The sequence below is a fragment of the Somniosus microcephalus genome, chromosome 27, assembly GCF_052327205.1.
Source record: "Somniosus microcephalus isolate GS21.2 chromosome 27, FLI_Smic_1.0, whole genome shotgun sequence".
Lineage (NCBI taxonomy): Eukaryota > Metazoa > Chordata > Chondrichthyes > Squaliformes > Somniosidae > Somniosus > Somniosus microcephalus.
This window is the reverse complement of record NC_141013.1, coordinates 43,359,922-43,384,412: the sequence shown is the minus strand read 5'-3', so window position 1 is coordinate 43,384,412 and position 24,491 is coordinate 43,359,922. Positions and strand designations below refer to the sequence as shown.

At 46.0% G+C, this 24,491-nt stretch overlaps 1 protein-coding gene across 3 annotated transcripts in view; it reads left to right on the top strand.

The window, feature by feature from the left end:
• The window catches only part of fah (fumarylacetoacetate hydrolase (fumarylacetoacetase)), a 61,453-nt gene that overhangs the window by 28,844 nt on the left and 8,118 nt on the right, over positions 1 to 24,491 (top strand). For all 3 annotated transcript variants that reach the window (XM_085968905.1, XM_085968904.1, XM_085968903.1), the window contains 5 exons: positions 698 to 797; positions 2,779 to 2,909; positions 14,796 to 14,871; positions 16,371 to 16,417; positions 17,974 to 18,075. In XM_085968905.1, coding sequence (XP_085825031.1) covers positions 698 to 797; positions 2,779 to 2,909; positions 14,796 to 14,871; positions 16,371 to 16,417; positions 17,974 to 18,075 — 456 coding nt within the window. The remainder of the gene's footprint in view (positions 1 to 697; positions 798 to 2,778; positions 2,910 to 14,795; positions 14,872 to 16,370; positions 16,418 to 17,973; positions 18,076 to 24,491) is intronic.

Here is a 24,491-nt window from a genome sequence, read left to right as displayed (position 1 = left end):
AAAAACAAAATTGGCCGACCCCAAAACGATTGGAGGGGGTCATGAACCTCTGATCCCCATTGGCTCCGCCCCTATTGGAGAGCAGTCATGCAAACCTCAACTTTTCAAATCCGTGCCCAGTGTCATATTTCAAAAACTGATTAATGAATTCTGTCAAATTAGAAAAATGCTTAAACAATATTTGATATCCGTATGATTTATCCAACCTCCTTCAAACTCAGGTAAGCTTTGCACAAAGTGTTGGCTTGGCTCAGTTGGCAGAACTTGGAGTCAGAAGGTTGTGGGTTCAAGTCCCACTCCAGAGACTTGAGCACATAATCCAGGCTGACACTCCAGTGCAGTACTGAGGGAGTGCTGCATTTTCAGAGGTGCCGTCTTTCGAATGAGACGTTAAACCAAGGCCCCATCTGCCTGTCAGGTGGCGTAAAAGATCACTTGACACTATTTGAAGAAGGGCAGGGGAGTTCTTTTTGCTTTCTCCTGGTGTTCTGGACAACACCGGGAGCAATCATTTCAACGGTCAGGTGTCAGAGTGTAAATGAATCCTGATGTGCTCCAACCAGCACAAGCTGCTGGCCTCATTCAGTATCTACAGGAGCTGTGCCATCTATCGCGGTCGGTTGAACTAGCTCTGTGCTGGTAATTGTCTGAAAGAAAATGTACTGCAACTTTTTCTGCATCTTTCTTCCTAAACTAGGCCTTCTTCGTAGGACCGGGCAACAAGTTAGGAGAGCCTATCGACATTTCCCAGGCCCATGAACATATTTTTGGCATGGTTCTTATGAACGACTGGAGCGGTAAGACTGTGTATTTGTAAATCATTATCTCACTGGTCAAGTTTACTGTCCACTGAAGGAAAGGTCACTGCTCATGGCGGACAAAGAACTTTGCTCAAATGCAAACATTTCGACAGCTAATTGAAACCACCCTCACATCAGTCTGCTCACGTCGCTGGCCAAGGGAAGGAGCTTTCCTTCTACAGAAAATAATCGCAGAACATGCTAGAAATACACAGCAGGTCAGTCAGCAGCTGGAAAGATAAAGGCTCGCTCATCATTTTCTTCCCCCTGTTATACGTGGAAACAGGCCGTCCAGCCCAATGAGACCATGTCAGCACTTACCCTCCACAGTCCTAATTACCCTAAATAGTCCTAATCACATTTACCCACCCTGTTTCCATACCCCTTTATCCTCTTTGCCTTCAACCACCTCTCCAATCTAATCTTGAATGCTGACATAGATCTGCCTCAACCACTAACATTGGGAGTGAATTCCGCAGCCTCGCAACTCTCTGTGTGAAGAGGTTTCTCCTGCCCTCTGTTCTAAATCTCTTACATTTATTCTTGTATCTGTAACCTCTTGTTCTTGACCCCTCAACTGGAAAGAGTCTGTTTCTGTCTACCCTGTCCCATACTTTAATCATTTTAAACACTTCTATCATAATCTGCATTGTTCTAATGGAAAAAGACCCAATTTTTCAAGTCTTTCCCCATATTTCCTCGTACTAGGCAGCATCCTAGTGAATCTGTGCTGTCCTCTCTCCAAAGCCTCAATATAGTGTGAAGCCCAAGACTGCACGCAGTCCTCGAACTGGGGTCTTATTAAGGTTTTATAGATGCTCATCATTACCTCTTGGCTTTTATTTTCTATACCTTGTGATAAAACCTGGAATTCCATTAGATATTTTACAGTCTTATCAACCTGAAGTCCTGCCTTTAATACCCTGTGAACCTATTCCCCCAATCCCCCTGCTCTCCCACCGCACCGAGCCTACTCCCAGTCGCAGTATGATTACTGCTGACTTTGACCACCTCACACTTACTGCCATTGAATTCCATCTGTCTCTTTTAGCCCATTCCCCCATCTTATCAATATCGCTTTGCAGCTTCCTTTGGTTTTCTAAGAAATGTATTATTTCTCCTTTTTTGGTATCATCTGCAAACCACTCCCTCTAGTCCTATATCCAAATCATTGAACAGAAGTAGCCCCAGAACTGAACCCTGTGGGGCACCACAACCCACTTCCTACCACCCTGAAAAACTGCCCTTAACTCCTACTCTCTCTCCTCTCTTCTAATTAATTTTTAATCCAGTTTGCTATCTTCCCCGTAATTCCATACACCTTAATCTTCTCTAGTAATCTCCCATTTGGCACCTTGTCAAAATCCATGTAGACGACATCCACTGTATTTCCCCCATCAACCATGTCTGTTACCTCCTCAAAGAATTCTATGAGATTTGTCAAGCACGATTGTCCCTTTTGAAATGCATGCTGGCTACCTCTAACTATTTTCTCTTTATTGAGATACGGGGGAATTTCATCCTCAATTAGAGACACTAAAAATGTTCTTGCTGCAGATGTTAAGGTAACTGGCCTGTAATTACCTGGATTAACTCGGTCCTCCTTTTTAAAAATGGGTAATGCATTGGCCACTCTCCAGTCTCTGGCTCACATCCACACTCGATACAGCCCTGAATTATACGGGCAATATAACCCGTTATACACCCATGCCCATTTTACCCATCAGACTCCTGTCCCACTGATAATGGAACCTTCCCTGTGAGCAAAGCGCCAGCTACACTACAAAACACTGCCGGGAGGGAACATGTCCTGGTGCCAGAGGTTTTAATGTTAAAGCTTATCTCAGCCAATGGAGGGAAGCCTGGTGGAGGACAGAGAGTGGTGTTTGTGAGTAACTCGGTAGGGACCAGTTGTGTCGTATTAGAGGCACGCGCTGCCAGGCTGGCCCCAGACTGACGTCGGTTTGGTGTTTTACAGCTCGAGATATTCAGAAATGGGAATATGTTCCCCTGGGACCGTTTCTTGGGAAGAGTTTTGGAACGACCATTTCACCCTGGGTTGTACCAATGGAAGCTCTACTGCCGTTCGTAGTGGCCAATCCTGTACAGGTAAATTGGGAGATAACAAAGTTACCTGACATGTTTTGTGCGAATGTAGAAGTGAAATGATTGACACTGTAGCTGTGGCATGTGATGTCATTTGTTGATTAGGAAGAAAGACTTGCATTTATATAGTGCCTTTCACAACCTCAGGATGGCCCAAAGCGCTTTACAGCCAATGAAGTACTTTTGAAGTGTGGTCACTGTTGTAATGTAGGAAATGGGGCAGCCAATTTGCGTACAGCAAGCTCTCTCAAACAGCAATGAAATGAATGACCAGATAACCTATTTTAGTGATGTTGATTGTGGGTGAAATATTGGCCAGGACACCGGAAGAACTCCCCTGCTCTTCTTTGAATAGGGCCGTGGGATCTTTTACATCCACCTGAGAGGGCAGACGGGGCCTCGGTTTAATGTCTCATCCAAAAGACTCCACCTCTGACAGTGCAGCACTCCCTCAGTACTGCACCGGAGTGTCAGCCTAGATTTTGTGTTCCAGTCTCTGGAGTGGGACTTGAACCCACGACCTTCTGACTCAGAGATGAGGTGCTACCAGTGAGCCACGGCCGATTACAGTACCCAGCTAATGAAGCTCTGTTGCCAGCACGGGTTGGAGAATCAGGGCTATAGTGTTCACACCAACCAACCTTGCAGCATCTGTTACTGAGACTGCCCAAGAGTTTGACTCCCAACTGTAGCTGGTTTTGTGATGTGAGCCTGGACTATTTCACACATTCGACAGAGAGACTTTCATCTGATTGGAGCTGGAGTCAAAACCCAGGTGCTGCACGTCCTCTCATCAGATTTCCTGAGGCCCATTGCCCACATGTGTAATGCACACAGAGAGAGTGGGACTTGAGCCTCGTAGGAAGCTAATATCCAGTTAATCGGGTAATTCTGGCTCTACCAGTATGAGTGAGGTGGCATTATTCAAAGCACTTCACTTGGGGCCTATGTGTAGAACAATAATCTGTTACTCACTGGTATTTGTGAATGGGAGCACAGGTAAATGTCACAAAGAACTAATGCCGATGCAATGGTCTCTGCCAGTGGCTGGTACCTGTAGAGGGCTGGCTCCCTTCACTTCCTGTATTGTCCCACTGAGGCAGTTTATGCGGCTAATGGACACAGTCATTGTAATTGCACCCATGATTTCCCAATATGCGTTGCTGACGGGCAAGGGAATCATGGCTGCGATACTCTTGACTTTCCACCAACAGTATTATAATATCAGAATCACTGGTACTGGAAGAGAAAGCTGAGTTGTAATGAGAAAGTTCTGGACTTGAAATGAGATGTGTTTGTGGAGGACCATTGTAGCTTCAAGCAGTTTAGGTTTAACAGTGTGGCCTATTTGATATACGCTCAGATTAAAACCCATCCCCACGTGTTTCAATGAGTTTACAACATGTGTCACTCTTACACTCATTTATACTGTTGTCGGCCCTGCCAGTTCCTATCTAAAATCCAAAATCATGAGTAGGGAAAATCCCAGAAATCCCTACGCTTGGCCCCCATAGAGCGATTGGTTGCCTAAGTATTTACGTATAAAGTCCCTGAGGCCAGGACACTGAGCAATCACTTTCCCTAACATGGGCTGTGAAAGGACATTAAAATGTGTCCTAATGGAGAAAGAAACCATTTCCTCTGGCGGGAGGGTCCAGACCAAGGGGCCAAAACCTTAACATTAGAGCCAGGCCGTTCAGGGGTGATGTCAGAAAACACTTCTTCACACAAAGGGTCGTGAAAATCTGGAACTCTCACCCCCAAAAAGCTGCTCAGGTTGGGGGTCAATTTCAAAACTGAGATTGATAGATTTTTGTTAGGCAAGGGTGTTAAGGATTACCAAGGCAGGTAGATGAAGCTAAAATACAGTTCAGCCCTGCTCTATATGAATGGCGGAGCACGCACAAGGGGCTAAATGGCCTACTCCTGTTCTTATTTTCCTAGAGCACAAAATCAAAGAGCCATATGACCTTATGTCAGCAGAAGGAGGCCATTCAGCCCATCATGTCCGTGCTAGAATAATCCAAACCTAATCCCACTGCCCCGCTCTCCACCCCCAGCCCTGTATCAATCCTAAACTAATCCCACTGCCCCGCTCTCCACCCCCAGCCCTGTATCAATCCTAAACTAATCCCACTGCCCCGCTCTCTCCCCCAGCCCTGTATCAATCCCAAACTAATCCCACTGCCCCGCTCTCTCCCCCAGCCCTGTATCAATCCCAAACTAATCCCACTGCCCCGCACTCTCCCCATAGCTCTGTATCAATCCCAAACTAATCCCACTGCCCACTCTCTCCCCATGCCCTGTATCAATCCCAAACTAATCCCACTGCCCCACTCTCTCCCCATGCCCTGTATCAATCCCAAACTAATCCCACTGCCCCGCTCTCTCCCCATAGCCCTGTATCAATCCCCAAACTAATCCCACTGCCCACTCTCTCCCCATAGTCCTGTATCAATCTCAAACTAATCCCACTGCCCCGCTCTCTCCCCATAGTCCTGTATCAATCTCAAACTAATCCCACTGCCCCGCTCTCTCCCCATAGTCCTGTATCAATCCCAAACTAATCCCACTGCCCACTCTCCCCCCATGCCCTGTATCAATCCCAAACTAATCCCACTGCCCCGCTCTCTCCCCATAGCCCTGTATCAATCCCAAACTAATCCCACTGCCCACTCTCTCCCCATAGTCCTGTATCAATCTCAAACTAATCCCACTGCCCCGCTCTCTCCCCATAGCCCTGTATCAATCCTAAACTAATCCCACTGCCCCGTTCTCTCCCCATAGCCCTGTATTAATCCCAAACTATTCCCACTGCCCCGCTCTCTCCCCATAGCCCTGTATTAATCCCAAACTATTCCCACTGCCCGCTCTCTCCCCATAGCCCTGTATCAATCACAAACTAATCCCACTGCCCCGCTCTCTCCCCATAGCCCTGTATCAATCACAAACTAATCCCACTGCCTGCTCTCTCCCTGTGATGAAATAACTCTGTGTTCTGGCATTTGTATTGTTGTTGTTGTACTTGTTAATGTCTGGAATGTTCCACCGGTGTAACCACTAATGCTCCTCCCTAGCCCCGCCCCTCTTCTGGAATGTTCTACCAAGGGCTGGGTCGGTGATGAATGATGGTTGCCCTGTGTTAACTTGATGCCATGTTCTTACTTAATAAAAGCCTTTAGTTTTAAGCTTTAACCTCATGGATTCAGGCAGTTATTTGGCACATCACTCCCCATAGCTCTGTATCAATCACAAACTAATCCCACTGCCCTGCTCTCTCCCCATAGCCCTGTAACAATCACAAACTAATCCCACTGCCCCGTCCTCTCTCCATAGCCCTGTATCAATCCCAAACTAATCCCACTGCCCTGCTCTCTCCCCATAGCCCTGTATCAATCACAAACTAATCCCACTGCCCCGCTCTCTCCCCATAGCCCTGTATCAATCACAAACTAATCCCACTGCCCGCCCTCTCCCCATTGTCCTGCTCTCTCCCGTAGCCCTGTATGTTCATCTACTTTTATTCCCTTTTCTCTTTAAAGATGCAATGGTCTCAGCCATTTAAATATTTAAAGTTCTCATGCGATTGGTGCTTGGGATCAGATTTAACAATCAGCTGCCTTAATGCATTTAATATCTTCCTGAACAAGATAGCTTATCATAGGTTTCCCTTCATTTTGTCACCGTCTGTGGCAGTCAGCAGTGTGATAATATTGTTAACTCCGCTCTGTATTGCCTCATTCCAGCTTCCTCCATTCCATCACACAAGTGTCATGTTGCATTACAACGTGCTGATTAAAGCGTGACTTTATTAACTCACTGCTGATGAGAGAACAAAGCGGAGAGCACAAAGCACGTAGAATCTAGGCTCTGCATTCTGCACACGTACACCATTGTTCTAGTTCCAAACACCCTGCTAACAGGCACACTGGGATACAGTGACAGGTCTGCGAGGCTGGGCTCTCGGCACAGACTCTCGCTCAACGGGACTATGAATCGGATAATCTGCACGGGGCTCAGCGCTCCCGAATTTCCGATCAGTCAGCGCTGTGAATCAGGTGACCCGATTCTTCAATGTGAATTCCCAATCGACGAGGATTCTGCCCCAAATTTACCACATAATTCGCCGAATATTAATGACAGACCACAGGCTATCGGCCCGATTTTAGCCCTGTCGGGTGAAAGTAGCGGTAGAATACTTACCGCTGCGTTCTTGACGTGCTCCCACTCGCTGCCGTTTTAACCCCGCATGTCCCAGAGACAGTTGAAGTGCTTGTCACAGGCAGGCGGGGGCCTCGTGAATATATTTAAATTGGGGTCCTATGCCGTAAGTAGGACCCTGACGCCATTTTAACAGAAAATCGGGAAAGCCCTGCTCAACGCCCAACCCGCCAGTAAAACCTGGCAGGATTGGTCCAGGGCCACTGAAGCAGTATTTAAAGGGGGCACTCACCTGCAGGTAAGAAGGCCGGAGGTCCTGATGCAGGAGGGTCTTTGTGCTATTTTGAGGATTGCCAGGAGAGCTTCCAGCTTGCTGATTGCTTCTTTATCACCTTTCCTGCCTTATCGCCCTCAGTAACCTTCACCTGCTTATCACGGGCCCTGTTATTGTAAGTTTCATTGGGATGGAGGAACAGATGGAGCAAGAGGAGCTGTAGCCTGACCAGCAGCTGGGCCTATTAGAAGGGGAGGGTGCTGGTAGGAGGCCATACCCAGCACTTCAGGTGTACAGACTGTTATGTTCATTAATAAATAGACATTCTTATTATGAACACAGCTAGCTTTTGCTAGTTACTTTATTGAGCACATGTGGACTAGGTACTGTATCTGTAGAGGCTTCCATCTTGACTGCTGCCTTGTGGGTAGCCTAGTGCCTCATGGGTAATGTAGTCTTAATATATATACAGCTGGGTAGTGTAGTCTTATATACAGCTCTACGGCTCCACCTAGTGTCCACTATAGAATGACATGTTATTGATCATTACATCCCCCTTTCTTTGAGGTTTAACAAAATCAATATCAATCAACTTTCAAGAAAACAATAAAGATAATATCAGTAACACTTTTGTTAGTGCTCTATAAACATAAACATTTTCAAAACAGTCAACACATTTTCAAAGCTTTACATTGTACTCAAAGATTAAGTCTATCAGGCTCTTTTACTTCACGTGTGGATCTTCTCAACACGGGTAAGTCTGATGTGTCTTCATGAGATTGTTCTGGCGGTGAATGACAAGATGCAGTTGCGGCATTGTCATCAATCTGGTCTTGAATAGTCTCTTGTGTTTTTAGGAGGGAACGGCAGTTCCTCCTGAGAATCTGTCCTTCCTCAGTTCTAACAGTGTATGACCTTGGTCCTACTTCCTCAAGAACTGTAGCTTTCCTGTTCCATGCATCTGGATCCTCAATCCTGACAACATCATCCTTTGTCAATGGTTTTAGAGTTTTGGATGACTTGTCATAGTATGATTTCTGTTTCAGCTTTAACAGTTGAAGTCTCTGTCTCAGTTCCTCACTTTGCTGTTCTTTTGCACAGCAGGGTAGCGTGGTGCGCAACTTGCGACCTATTAGTAGTTCAGCAGGTGAAGAACCACAGTTTAAAGGTGAGGCTCGGTAGCTCAGCAGGGCGAGATAAGGATCAGACTTGCTTTCTGTCGCTTTCTTCAGTAGCTGCTTGAGAACTTGAACACCTTTCTCTGCCTTACCATTTGACTGAGCATACAAAGGACTGGATGTGATGTGCTGAAAGTCATAATGTGCAGCAAACTGTTGCCACTCCTTACAGTTGAAGCACGGACCATTGTCGCTAACGGCAATCCTGGGAATTCCATGTCTGGCGAAGATGGATTTCACATGCATTATGACACTGCTTGCTGTGGTGCTTGAGAGTAGCGCCACCTCAGGATAGTTAGAATAGTAGTCAATCACTATTAGATAGTCTTTACCATTTAAATGTAAAAGGTCCATACCAACCTTTTGCCATGCTGCTGTTGGTATGTCAGCTACTATCATTGGTTCCTTTGCTTGTTTGTTTTGGTGTTTCTGACATGTCTCACATTTGCCTATCATGTTCTCAATGTCCTTATTTATGCCAGGCCAATAAGCAGTGTCTCTTGCTCTCCTTTTGCATTTTTCAATTCCGAGGTGTCCCTCATGAATCCTTTTGAGCATGTCTTGACGTAGAGCCTGTGGAATGACTATTCTGTTCTGTTTTAGTAATAGTCCACTTGCGACACTCAATTCTGACCTTATGTGAAAATATTTTGGACAGGAACCTTTTGGCCAACCATGATGAATGTTCTTTATTACTGTTTGTAATACTGTATCTTTTACTGTTTCTTCTGCTATTTGCTTTGATTTTGTGTCTGACACTGGCAGCGCAGCAGTGACCATACTCACATGAACATCCACGTCTTCTTCAGTAGAGCTCACATGACTCATTGTGGGTGCTCGGGATAGTGCATCTGCTAACACTATGTATTTGCCTGGTGTGTAGATCAGTTCAAAGTCATATCTTTGCAGCTTCATCATGAGTCGTTGAATCCTTGGAGACATCTCATTCAGGTTCTTTTTTATGATGGTAACCAGAGGGCTGTGGTCTGTCTCAACTGTGAAGGTGGGAAGTCCATATATGTAGCCATGAAACTTTTCTAGTCCAACTACCAAGCCTAGACGTTCCTTTTCAATCTGGGCGTATCGACACTCCGTATCAGTCATAGACCTGGAGGCATAGGCAACAGGCTTCCAATCTTCACCCTCTGCTTGTAGCAAGACCGCACCTAGGCCATCTTTTGATGCATCCGTTAACACTTTGATTCTTTTTGTTGGGTCAAAGAAGGTGAGTACAGGTGTGGTTGTCGGCACTGTTTTGAGGTTTATCCACTCTTGTTCATGTCTTTCTGTCCATGCGAACTCATTTGTTTTATGTAGCAGGCCTCGCAGACAGGCTGTCTTGGCTGACAAGTTAGGAATGAACTTTCCAATGAAGTTTATCATCCCCATGATGCGTAGCACTCCTTTTTTGTCAGTGGGTCGGGGCATTTTGAGTATGGCGTTTACTTTTTCCATATCTGGCTCTATTCCTTTACCAGATAGATTATCTCCTAGGAAAGTGACTTCCTGGACGCCAAACTGACACTTGGCTTTGTTGAGCTTCAGTCCATTCCGGCATATGCTCTGTAGCACTTTAGTCAGTCTCTCATTGTGTTCTTTTAGTGTGGAGCCCCAGATGATGATGTCATCAACATAGACCCGAACTCCTTCCAGACCTTCAATTATGTGTTCCATCGCTCTATGAAAGATTTCAGATGCAGATATTATCCCGAAAGGCATTCTGAGGAAACAATACCTGCCAAATGGTGTGTTGAAGGTACAGTATTTGGTGCTCTCTTCATCCAGTTTTAGTTGCCAAAATCCTTGTGAGGCATCGAGCTTTGTAAAGTATCTGGCACCTGACATTTCACTGGTGATTTCTTCTCGCTTGGGAATCTGGTAGTGTTCATGTTTTATGTTTGCATTTAAGTCCTTTGGATCCATGCATATTCTTAGATCATTGTTCTTTTTCTTTACACATACCATGGAGTTAACCCAGTCTGTTGGCTCTTCGACTTTCCTGATGACTCCTAGTGTGGTCATTCTGTCCAGTTCATTCTTGAGCCGGTCACGCAGGGGTGCTGGAACTCTTCGTGGAGCATGTACCACTGGCTGAGCATCCTGCTTTAGCTGGATCTTGTAAGTGAATGGTAGAACTCCAAATCCTTTGAACACATCCTGGAAATTATTCACTACAGAATCCACCGAGTCATCTGGTCTGCTTATGGCACAGTTTATATGGTAGACTCTTTTGACCAGTTCTAAGTCCTCACAAGCTTTGTCACCCAGTAGTGAATCAAGCCTTTCAGCCACAACAGAAAACATGAGATGATGCACTTTGTCTTTGACTGTCACTTTAAGTCTACATACACCTAAGCTATCTATTTTCTGTCCATTATAGTCCTTCAGTAGTACTGACTTTTTCTGTATTTTGGGCTTTTCTTTCATATTGTTAATGTCACTCATACTGATTGAGTTTGCTTTTGCCCCAGTGTCTAGTTTCAAGGTAACTAATGCTCCATTTACCTGCAGTGGGATCATCCATTTGTCCTCTTTTACTGCATTAACTTTATGTTCAGCATTGTCCATTTCTGAGGGCTGCACATTTTCTGTATCCTTTTTGATATTGTCACATGACACCATTCCTACAAAAAATGTCTCACTTAAATCAGTGTCCTCAATTACATTAACTCGTTGCCCTTTCTTAGTTTGTACTTTTGAAAAGCATTGTTTGGCAAAGTGATTCTTTCCATTACACTTTGTGCACATTTTTCCAAACGCTGGGCATTGTCTTAACTGGTGTTTGTAACCACAGCGTTTACAATTAAAAATTTCATCCTCCGATTGCTTTTCATTTCTGTTCTGCCCATGTTTCTTCCCCTTATAGGACACAGCACCGACAGCAGCATTATCACTCATTACAATCGCAATATATCTAACTCTTTCTTGAATATATTTAATGAATTGGCCTCAACTGCCTTCTGTGGTAGAGAATTCCACAGGTTCACCACTCTCTGGGTGAAGAAATTCCTCCTCATCTCTGTCCTAAATAGTTTACCCCTTATCCTTAGACTGTGACCCCTGGTTCTGGACTCCCCGACCATCGGGAACATCCTTTCTGCATCTAGTCTGTCTAGTCCTGTTAGAATTTTATAAGTTTCAATGAGATCCCCTTTCATTCTTCTAAACTCCAGCGAGTATAAGCCCAATCGACCCAATCTCTCCTCATACGTCATTCCTGCCATCCCAGGTATCAACCTGGTGAATCTTCGCTGCACTCCCTCCAGGGCAAAAACATCCTTTCTCAGATAAGGCGACCAAAACTGCACACAATACTCAAGGTGTGGTCTCACCAAGGCCCTGTACAACTGCAGCAAGACATCCTTGCTCCTGTACTCGAATTCTCTCGCTACGAAGGCCAACATACCATTTGCCTTCTTAACCGCCTGCTGCACCTGCATGCTTACCTTCAGCGACTGCTGCACAAGGACACCCAGGTCTCCTTCCCCCAGGGTTAACCAGCACATCGCCATGCCCATTGACCTCAATGGTCAACAGGAGAGAGCTCGGGTATCGGCAGCAGTGACCGGCTTCCCTCGTGTCCAGGGCGACATTGACTGCACACGTGGCCATCAGGACATCAGATCACCAGCCAGCAGCATTCATCAATAGAAAAGACAACCACTTCATTGATGTCCAAATGGTGTCCCATCACAGAAACAGGATCCTGCAAGTTTCTGCAAGGTACCCAGGCAGTTGTCGCGATGCATTGATCCTGTGCCAATCTACCACCGCCCCAGGATCGTGGCATGCTGGCTGCTGGGGGACAAGGGTTACCCCCTACAGACATGCTTCATGCCAGCCCTATGCAACCCAATCACGCCTGAGTAATACAACAACAACTTGCATTTATACAGCGCCTTTAACATAGTAAAACACCCCAAGGCGCTTCACAGGAGTGTTTATCAAACTAAATTTGACACCGAGCCACATAAAGGGGATATTTGGCCAGGCTTGGTCAAAGAGTTATTCTTTAAAGAGCGTCTTAAAGGAGGAGAGAGAGGTGGAAAGGTTTAGGGAGGGAACTCCAGAGCTTAGGGCCTCGGCAGCTGAAGGCACGGCCGCCAATGGTATAATCAAAGCCAGGGAGCACCAGGATGGTTATTGAGCACACCATAGGGATGCTGAAGCAGAGGTTCAGGTGACTGGACAGGTCTGGAGGCTCCCCGATCCCTACAATGTGCCCCACAAAGAGTCTCCCACATCTTAGAGGAGTGCTGCTTACTGCGCAGCCTCGCCGCACAGAGTTACTGCATTCAGAGGAGGCACAACAACAGGGGCATTCCTCATCGGACAAGGAAAATCAGGGGGGTGATGAAGAATCAGAAGAAGGAAGGAAGCCTCAACGCCTTGCAGCCAGAGATATGGGGGATGCGTTAATTGCTCAGTGATTCTGTTAATCTGCTCATTCTCCTGCACTGAAATCACCCACCGTTTAGCAGCCCTTGTTACATCCTTTCCCACTTCCTTCATCTTGTATTGAAGAACATTCAAACCATTCAGTCTACATCAATAACATCCTGACCATGCAGACCCAGAAGCTGCTACTAAACCACACTGTAGACTAAAGTGCCAGATGTGATCAATTTAATGGCAAACATAATAAATACCATCCATTAATTTCTCACCCAGGCGATCAACCTGTGAGGCCATTCTTAGAACAAGATTTTGCCAATGGGGAACTTTTGGAGGCGGGACTCCCACTTGTCGGGTTTTAGTCCCGCCTCCATCGACTTGTGGCCAACCCACGCTATTTTTCCTTGATTGACCTTGTTAAACCTGCCCCGCGGGCTCAGCAGGCCAATTAAGGGAAAGCCGGTGACAGAGAATGTCAGCGTATGACGTTTCATCTGTCAAAAATTTGAGAAGCTGTCAAACACTGACATTCTCTGTTGTTTGGTGAGTTCTTGTACTCAAGGCTCACCAAACCTGTTTTCTGAGCAGAAAGCAGATGGCTGTTACATCGGAGAATGCAGCAGCCATTCTGTCATCTCTGCTGGTGAGATGCCGGAGCCTCCGGATCCCCAACGATTGAAGCCTGCAGGAAGAAACAAAGGTAAGTGAACTTTTTCTAACACTTTTCACTCACCTCCCATACTTACCTCTCCACACTTGCACCCATCACTCACCTCCACAGCACACTTTTGGACCCCGCAGACCCACTGCTCGCCTCGCTGATCCTGGCGGGGTTTCCCGACGTCGGGAAGTCCGCGCCTCTGTTGGAAAAATGGGGATAATCCTCTTAACTGCCTGTTAACTACCTGTTAACAGGCAGTTAAATGGCTGTAATCCCCTTCCCGCCTCAAGGAGACGGGATGCGGCGCGGGTCGGGCACCCGCCTCCCGGGAAGATGGCACGGAGGCGGGTTGGGGGTGGGATGGGTACCCGCTCCCAGATTCTGCCATTTTCCCGGCAGTCCCGCCTCCAAACCCGCCTCCCCAGGGCTGGCAAGATCGCCCCCTATTGCTAACTCTACAACTCCTACAAGGTGCTCCCTCTAGTGGGCAGCGCAGAGCTGGTGGAAGAGGCTGTTCATGTAGTGGCAAGGTGCCCGAGGCTGCAGACTACTGGGGGGCCCGGGCTGCAGACTGCTGCCCCTCAGTCTGGCCCAGCTGGCTTGGTGCCACTGTGGCAGGTACTGGTTGAGGGGGTGGAAAAGGGGCAGGTGTGCTGAAAACTGGCCACTCCCCTCGCCCACCCGATTCACGCACGCCCCGAGTTAAAATCAGGGCTATAGTTACTGCAAGGTGAATTTTAACCGAGGGCTGATTTATCACAATCGGGCAAGTCCAGAGAACACAACTGTCCAACATTCAGTTTATTTTATTATATTTCAATCTGCATAAAGCATTTTAATTGTTTTCTCAAAATCGAACTCAATTTCATTTTAATGCCATTAATCTAAAACTGATGCGGGCCTCTTGTCGATATTAAAATATTTTTTAATTCAGGCTCTGTGCTGAAATGGAGGGGGGAGGAAAGGGTCCTTTGCAATTCTGTACCCTCCCGGCTGGACTGGGTGATCATTAGTTCAGGGTGCAAACCATCCGTTAGCAAAGTCTGATAGTTTAGTTTCCTAATTTTAGCAATTCAGGTTGTATAAAATACGCCTGTTCAGTTTGTGGTGAATATCGGTGATTCTGGAAGAGCGAATGCTGAGTTTTAAGTCTTGAATGTAGCCCACATTGCCAGAATGCCTTTGGTTACCCTTCGTTCTGTGATCTTTTGATTGTGTAGGATCCCAAGCCTTTGCCGTACCTGTGCAACGACGAGCCGTACACTTTTGACATCAACCTTTTTGTTTCCATTAAAGGTGAGTTACACACGGCAACCTTCAGCGTGTCCGCCTGTCACATTTTTAATTTAACAGCAAAAATTTACAAAGCTAAACTTTTAGAGGTGTTTGAACAGTGTAATTGTCACTTTTATTTTATAAATGCAAATGTTCACCGTCTCGTGAGACTGAGGAAGCTTTTCAGTCCCTGGTGGAATGGGTTCATATCGAATTCTCATTTTCACGATGGCCCTGAATTTCCTGTGGGTTCTCCCGATCCACGGCTGTAACCTGTGAGAAATTGGTGCAATCCTGGAGAAACTGCGTCAATGGCAGTTTATACCCATTTGACTAATGGAGGAAATCCATGTGCAGACCCATTTGTCCCATACTTGCGCGTACTTTGCATGTAATTTGTGTGTACTTTGCATGTAATTTGCGTGTACTTTGCATGTAATTTGCGTGTGTTTTGCATGTGATTTACATGTACTTTGCATGTAATTTGCATTGTTGCGCCCTCTTCAGGTAGAGTCAAGTGCTGACACCAGGGAGGAAGTTTTTTGATGCAGAGCTGCTCAGAAGGGATTGTCTCCCATTGGCCCCTCCATTTCTCAGGTGCTATGTGGGAACAGTGCAGAAGGAAACTCTACCCTAGCATTTCACATTAGGGGGCTGATTTTATGAATGAGACTTACTGGCGGAAAATTACAGGTGCACTGCCCATACTTTTCTGATACACACCAGTGAGTGAGGCTCTTCACTATTTGTACACGTTTGTAAAATCAGCCCTTAGATCCTGCCGAAACTTTGCTGGGATTGTAGCATAGTGACTTGGCCTCAGGATTGTTACTGGATACATTAAGGGAGATGTTACAAGAAATGTTTTCTTACACAGAGGGTTCTTAGAACATGGGATGCTGTATCACGAGAGGCTACTGAGGCAGAGACGAGAACATCATTTACAGAGGAATCGGATAACTATTTGAAAAGGAGGAATATAAAGGGACATGGGAAAGGGCAGGGAAATGGGATTAGAGTAGACAGATCCAGTTGAAGACCCAGCCCAGGCACAGACACGATGGGCTGAATGGCCTCCTGTGCTGTAATCTCTATGATTCTTGAGAGGCCATTTATGTTTCTGTATTTATACACCAGCAGATGGAGTTTGAACCTCTCTGGATTCAACAGAAGAGTGTTGAGCTAAAAATAGACCTTTGTTTCATTGGAAGTTCTTGCTGCGACGGGAAGGAGAGGGTCAGATGTAACCTGCACTCCATGTTTTAATGGAACAATCTATCCCTCTTCTAATAATCCTGAGACTGGTGACTGTTTAGTGGACTGGCAGTGAGTACAGTCGGCTTTAACGTTCAGCCCACTGGTGTACTAGATTCTGTTTTAAAATTAAATAAAAATAAATGTGAACACAGTTGCATGATCCATGCTTGTTATTCCATTGTATCTTTTATTACCATTTCACAATTGTTTAAAATGTTGACCTCTGACCTGGCTTCAAGAATGCTCTCTCTGTTTAACGGCAGGTGAAGCCATGACTGAAAAGACAACTATCTGTCAGTCCAACTTCAAGGTGAGATCGGTGCCCCTTGACTTTCCTTTTCTAATATAAGTTGGAATCATAGAATCCTACAACACAGAAGGAGGCCGTTCAGCCCATCATGCCTGTGCCGGCTCTTTGAAAGAGCAATTCATATAGTCCCACCATTGCTCTTTCCCCACAGCCCTGCAAATTTTCCTTTTCAAGTGTTTATCCAATTCCCTTTGAAAGTTACTGTTGAACCTGCTTCCATCGCCCTTTCAGGCAGCGCGTTCCTGATCACAACAACTCGCTGCGTAAAAAAAATTCTCCTCATCTCGCCTCTGGTTCTTTTGCCAATTATTTTAAATCTGTGTCCTCTGGTTACTGACCCTCCTGCCAGTGGAAACAATTTCTCCTTATTTATTCTATAAAAACCTTTCATAATTTTGAACACCTCTATTAAATCTCCCCTTAACCTTCTCTGCTGTAAGGAGAACAGTCCCAGCTTCTCCAGTCTCTCCACATCACTGAAGTTCCACGTCCCGGGTACCATTCTCCGCTGTACCCTCTCCAAAGCTTTGCTGTTACAGCTCGTGCCCATTTACTTGCTTTGAATATTTCTGATGCTGGATAACAGCACGGGATTGCTCCAGGGTGAGAGTAATAGTGTCTCGTCAGGTTGGAGAAATGAAATCCTGCCTGGATTCTCCCGATCTCCCATTGTACCTCCGGTGTGAAACCTACACAACTCCGAACAAACAGCAGAAACCGGGCGTAACTCTGTTTTTAGGAGTTAAGATGGAATTACAACGGGAGACTGGGAAAACAACTGTGGAATTTCAGGCAATGGGCTCCAAGGGTTAAGTGTATGGAATGGTTTTGGGTTAGTTAGCACTCCTGGGGCAGAGCTCGTGTAACAGGAACACAGATCGAGGATTCGGGGGCAGAGAGCAATGCACCCGATTCATGGCCTGGTGACATTCCATCGAATGACAGCACAGAAAATTGTATGGCTATAAGTTGAGTACACTGAACTCCACACTGAATCCCTGATACCGCCCGTAACCTAACTCACACCAAGTCCCGTTCACCTATCAACCCTGCGCTCGCTGACCTACATTGGTTCTCGGTCCGGCAATGCCCCAATTTTTAAATTCTCATCTTTGTGTTCAAATCCATCCATGGTCTCTCCCCTCCCTATCTCTGTAACCTCCTCTAGCCCTACAACCCTCCGAGATATCTGCGCTCCTCCAATTCTGCCCTCTTGAACATCCCTGATTATAATCGCTCCAGCATTGGTGGCCGTGCCTTCAGCTGCCTGGGCCCTAACTCTGGAATTCCCTCCCTAAACCTCTCCCCCTCTCTACCTCTCTCTCCTTTAATTCACTCCTTAAAACCGACCTCTTTGACCAACCTTTTGGTCACCTGCCCTCATTTATCCTTACACGGCTCGGTGTCTGATTTTGTTGGATAATCGCTCCCACGAAGCGTCTTGGGACGTTTTACTTTGTTAAAGATGCTATATAAATACAAGTTGTTGTTGTTTTGTTGAATGTGTTTTCAAACAAACTAATCTTCATTCACTGTGCTTGTTCGCTTCTCTTCAGCACATGTACTGGACCATGAAGCAACAGCTGGCTCACCATACTGTTAACGGCTGCAATGTAAGACCTGGAGACTTGATGGCCTCTGGAACTATCAGTGGCCCCGTGAGTACCAGCTACCTTTTCTCTGTCATTGCTTGGTGGAAGTGAAATATACGGAAACTCACAACAGGATCTTTGTGGATCAAACTTGGCACCTTTTGAATAATAATAATTTAACTTTTTATGATTAGCAACTACCTTTGTCATTTCTGTGTATTTATGAGTTTACATTCAAATATGTATGTTTAGTACATATCTATTATTTTTAAAAATACCACCTGATCACAACAGTTTAATGGTATTGCGCTTGTCAGTGGCACTGTCAGACTAAAATGATGTGACTCATTAACGTCAGTGGCACCCGACCTAACGTTATGTGATCGGTCCTAGGATCCCAGCTGTTCACAATATATATTAATGATCTGGACGAGGGAATTGGATGAATATCTCCAAATTTGCAGATGACACAAAGCTGGGTGGGAGGGTATGCTGTGAGGAGGATGTCGTGAAACTCCAGTACGATTTGGACAGGTTGGGTGATTGGGCAGAAACATGGCAAATGCACTATAATGTGGATAAATGTGAGGTTATCCACTTTGGTGGCAAAAACAGGAAGGCAGATTATTATTTGAATGGCAATAGATTGGGAGAAGGGGAAGTGCAAAGAGACCTGGGTGTTCTTGTGCACCAGTCGCTGCAGGTAAGCATGCAGGTGCAGCAGGCGGTTAAGAAGGCAAATGGTATGTTGGCCTTCGTAGCAAGAGGGTTCGAGTACAGGAACAAGGATGTCTTGCTACAGTTGTACAGGGCCTTGGTGAGACCACACCTTGAGTATTGTGTGCAGTTTTGGTCACCTTACCTGAGGAAGGATGTTCTTGCCATGGAGGGAGTGCAGCGAAGATTCACCAGGCTGATACCTGGGATGGCAGGAATGACATACGAGGAGAGATTGTGTCAATTGGGCTTATACTCACTGGAGTTTAGAAGATTGAGAGGGGATCTCATCGAAACCTATAAAATTCTGTCAGGTCTGGACAGACTAGATGCAGAAAGGATGTTTCTGATGGCCGGGGAGTCCAGAACCAGGGGTCATAGTCTAAGGATAAGGGGTAAACCATTTAGGACTGAAATGAGGAGGAATTTCTTCACCCAGAGAGTGGTGAACCTGTGGAATTCTCTGCCACAGAGGGCGGTGGAGGCCAGTTCATTAAATATATTCAAGAAAGAGTTAGATATATTTCTTAAGGCTAAAGGGATCAAGGGATATGGGGAGAAGGCAGGGACAGGGTACTGAATTTGGATGATCAGCCATGATCTCATTGAATGGCGGAGCAGGCTCGAGGGGCCGAATGGCCTACTCCTGCTCCTATCTTCTAGGTCAATCAATTTACCTTAAGCTTCTTCTGTGAAATCTCAGTGCAGTACCTGATTTTGGCCATTGGGTGGTGCTGCAGCAATCCTTTCTCTGGAAGGTGGCAGACATGTTGGTATAGGTGTGTAAAGGTAAGTTATGAACATATGAAAATTAATGGGCAGGAAAAGACCATTTGGTCCATCAAACCTGCCACACACAGTCATGATGGCTGAACTATCATGATTAGATATGTCCCTACCCATCAGCAACCACGCCATCTCCTGGGAGAGGCAAAAATCCAGGTTAAAAACCCAAGGCAAATTAGGAGGAACGAGATATGGAAAATTCTTCTCCAATCTCCTTAGGCGATCAAAACAAGTCCAGGAACTCACGTTGAGTGTGGTTATATTACCTGGCATTTCACCTGCCTTTTCTAAGAAGTGATCTGTGCCCCAGCCAGGAACTGGTCCAGCTCTCTTTTGAAGGTTTACAGAGAGTCAGCGCTCACTGCACGAGTCTGCAACTTGTTCCGTAGGCCCACTGTCCTCTGGGAAAAGAAGAGCCGCCCAACATCTAACCTCGCCCTACACTGTCGTCTACACGTCTCTAAAGTGAATACATCCAGCTTTCTAAACTTACCCGAATAACCAAGGTTCATTGGGTTAGAAATTGGTCCTTGTTGCACCCAGTTACCGGGTGGAAAACTGGAACAAAAAGGATCAATATTGGGCACAACGTCCCACGCCCGATCTGCACCTGCAATAGGAGTGCTGCCATACCGATGAAGAATGGCCTCCTTCTGTGCTGTACATGTCTTTGATTCTATGAAGACAGCTTTCCAGGCATCCCTGGCAGTCGCCTGAAACAGGCATTAGAGTCTTGCATATGCAAATCTGGGTCTACCGCCCGCTTCAGGCCCCCTGCCTGACGCCCCAACAAAAATGTAAGTATTTAATTCTAGACTTACCTTCGCGTGGAGCTGGGAGGGTCAGGAACTCTTTCTGGCTCCAGACCATTAATGCAGGCCTCTGTTAGCCCACGCTAGCCCCTCTCCTATTCTCCTCCCCGCTTCCCTAGAACCTAACAGGGCATGGCAGGCAGTTCAAATTGGAGACTGCCAAACCAGCGAGCTGGCTCAGGAGGTGCCTCAGGCGCCGGCAGCTCATCGCGACTATTACACTGAGGCCCAAGCACCAGTTTCTCACAATCCTCGCGCCCCCGTCTTCAGGCGCAGGGATTTTTTTGCACCCATTTGGCACCCAAAAATTGGCCTAAACCAATTTGTAGGCCTGTATTATTAGGTATATTTTGTGATTTTTATTATTGAAGTGGTCAACTGATACATTACAGTTTCTCGGCCTGGTTGTATTTGCACTGGGTGGGACCAATGTGGATTTCAGGGTGGGGATAATTTATTCTTGAACTTCTGCTGGTCATGGTCCTTGTGGTCTCCCTGAGAGCAGTCCAGAGTTCTAAATGCGATAAGGTGACCAGAAGATTTGACTGGGTGTGACATCAAGGAGCCTGAGTAAAATTGAAGTCCGTGGGAATCGGGGGGAAAACTCGCCACTGGCTGGAGTCATACCTAGCACAAAGATGGTTGTGGTTGTCCGAGGACAATTATCTCAGCCCCAGGACATCACTGCAGGAGTTCCTCAGGGCAGTGTCTTAGCCCCAACCATCTTCAGCTGCTTCATCGATGACCTTCCCTCCAACAGAAGGTCAGAAGTGGGGATGTTCGCTGATGACTGCACAGTGTTCAGTTCCATTCACAACTCCTCAGATAATGAAGCAGTCTGTGCCCGCATGCAGCAAGACCTGAACAATATTCAAGCTTGGGCTGATAAGTGGCAAATAACATTCGCACCACACAAGTGCTAGGCAATGACCATCTCCAACAAGAGAGAGCCTAACCACTTCCCCTTGGCATTCAATGATATTACCATAGTTGAATCCCCCACCATCAACATCCTGGGGGTCACCGTTGGCCAGAAACATAACTAGACCAGCCATATAAATACTGTGGCTACAAGAACAGGTCAGAGGCTGGGTATTCTGTGGCAAGTGACTCACCTCCTGACACCCCAAAGCCTTTCCACCATCTACAAGGCTCTAGTCAGGAGCGAATGGATGAGTGCAGCTCCAGGAACACACAAGAAGCTCGACACCATCCAGGACAAAGCAGCCCACTTGATTGACACCCCACCCACCACCTTAAACATTCACTCCCTCCACCACCAGTGCACTGTGGCTGCAGTGTGTACCATCTACAAGATGCATTGCAGCAACTCACCAAGGCTTCTTCGGCAGCACCTCCCAAACCCACGACCTCCACCTTGGCACCACATTCACCTCAACAACAAACAACAGAAGGACAAGGGCAGCAGGCACATGGGAACACCACCACCTCCAAGTTCCCCTCCAAGTCATGCGCCATCCTGACTTGGAAGTATATCGGCCAATCCTTCATCGTCGCTGGGTCAAAATCCTGCAACTCCCTCCCTAACAGCACTGTGGGAGCACCTTCATCACACGGACTGCAGCGGTTCAAGAAGGCAGCTCACCACCACCTTCTCAAGGGCAACTAGGGATGGGCAATAAATGCTGGCCTTGCCGGCGACGCCCACATCCCGTGAACGAATAATAAAAATGCAGCGGTGCGGTGTGGATGTGCAAAGTATGATCTTGAGTTGTTCCTCCAGACATTTGGCTGCAGGTTTTGCTGAATGTGCATCTTTTTCCCTCTCCTTGTTCCTCTTCCAATAACCCCCATAATTACATTAATGCCTAAAGAAAGCATGTCTGCTTCATACTGACTAAGGTTTTGGCCAAGATCTTTTCTTCTGGGTAGAGTTACTCTCCCCGCTGCTGGTCCACGCAGATTAAACAGTCCTGCACAGTGAGCTATCAGTCAAGAGATGACATCAGACCACTGTTCAATCTGGTTAGCACTGAAATACACCAACTCACCGGCTCTGGTACTCTCTATAGATGAATATTTGGCCTTCAACTAGGTGTACATAAGAACATAAGAAACAGGAGCAGGAGTCGGCCATTCGGCCCCTCGAGCCATTCAATAAAATCATGGCTGATCTTCTACCTCATCTCCACCTTCCTGTACTATCCCCATATCCCTTAATTCCCTTAATATCCAAAAATCTATTGATCTCTGTCTTGAATATACTCAACGACTGACCCTCCACAGCCCTCTGGCTTAGAGAATTCCAAAGATTCACCACCCTCTGAATGAAGAAATTTCTCCTCACCTCAATCCTAAATGGCCGACCCTTTAGTCTGAGACTGTGACCCTGGTTCTAGACTCCCCAGCCAGGGGAAAAATCCTCCCAGCATCTACCCTGTCAAGCCCTGTAAGAATTTTGTATGTTTGAATGAGATCACCCCTCATTCTTCTAAACTCTAGAGAATATAGGCCTAGTCTATTCAATCTCTCCTCATAGGACAACCCCCCCCCCATCCCAGGAATCAGTCTGGTGAACCTTCGTTGCACTCCCTCTATGGCAAGTATATCCTTCCTTAGGTAAGGAGACCAAAACTGTACACAATACTCCAGGTGTGGTCTCACCAGGGCCCTATATAGTTGCAGTAAGATGTCTTTACTCTTATACTCAAATCCTCTTGTAATAAAGGCCAACATACCATTTGCTTTCCTAATTGCTTGCTGTACCTGCATGTTAACTTTCAGTGATTCATGTACAAGGACACCCAGGTCCCTCTGAACACCAACATTTCCCAATCTCTCACCATTTAAAAAATACTCTGCTTTTCTATTTTTCCTACCAAAGTGGATAACTTCACATTTCTCCACATTATATTCCATTTGCCATGTTTTTGCCCACTTACTTAACCTGTCTATATCCCCTTGAAGTCTCTTTGCATCCTCCTCACAACTTACATTCACACCCAGCTTTGTATCATCAGCAAACTTGGATATATTACACTTAGTCTCCTCATCCAAATCATTGATATAGATTGTGAATAGCTGAGGCCCAAGCACTGATCCTTGTGGTACCCCACTAGTTTTTCCCATGGTGTTTTTATTATCGTTGCGAATTATGAATTATTTCTTTAAATGTTTGCCGTTGCTTTTCTACTGTCATATCTTTTAACCTAGTTTCCCAACCTACCTTTCCCAACTTGCCTCTCATACCTACATAGTTTGCTTTGTTCAGGTTTCGGACCCTAGTTTCGGACTTAACTAAATCACTCTCAAACTCAACACAAAATTCTATCATATTATGATCACTGCTCCCCAGAAACTCCTTTACTACAAGGTTATTAATTAACCCTGTCTCATTGCACAGTACTAGATCTAAAATAGCCAATTCCCTCGTAGGTTCTTTGACATACTGATCTAGAAAACTATCTTGAATACATTCCATGAACTCTTCCTCTGCACTATTTCTGCAAATTTGGTTTGCCCAGTCTATATGAAATTTAAATTCCCCCATGATTACTGTATTACCCTTGTTACATACATCTCTAATTTCCTGATTTATACACTGCCTGACACTACAACCACTGTTAGGGAGCCTATAGACTACTCCCACTAGTGTTTTCTGTCACTTTTTGTTTCTTAGCTCCACCCAAACTGATTCTACATTTTGTTTTTCCGAGCCAAGATCCTTTCTCTCTACTGTTTTTATTCCCTCCTTTATTATCAGGGCTACCCCACGCCCTCCTTTTCCATTCTGCCTGTCTCTTCTAAAAGTCAAATATCCGCCAGAGGGTCCCCTGTCTGTAGTGTATGGAATCTGTACAGTGTCCCCTGTCTGTACTGTATGGAATCTGTACAGTGTCCCCTGTCTGTACTGTATGGAATCTGTAGAGTGTCCCCTGTCTGTAGTGTATGGAATCTGTACAGTGTCCCCTGTCTGTAGTGTATGGAATCTGTAGAGTGTCCCCTGTCTGTAGTGTATGGAATCTGTACAGTGTCCCCTGTCTGTAGTGTATGGAATCTGTACAGTGTCCCCTGTCTGTACTGTATGGAATCTGTACAGTGTCCCCTGTTTGTAGTGTATGGAATCTGTAGAGTGTCCCCTGTCTGTAGTGTATGGAATCTGTACAGTGTCCCCTGTTTGTAGTGTATGGAATCTGTACAGTGTCC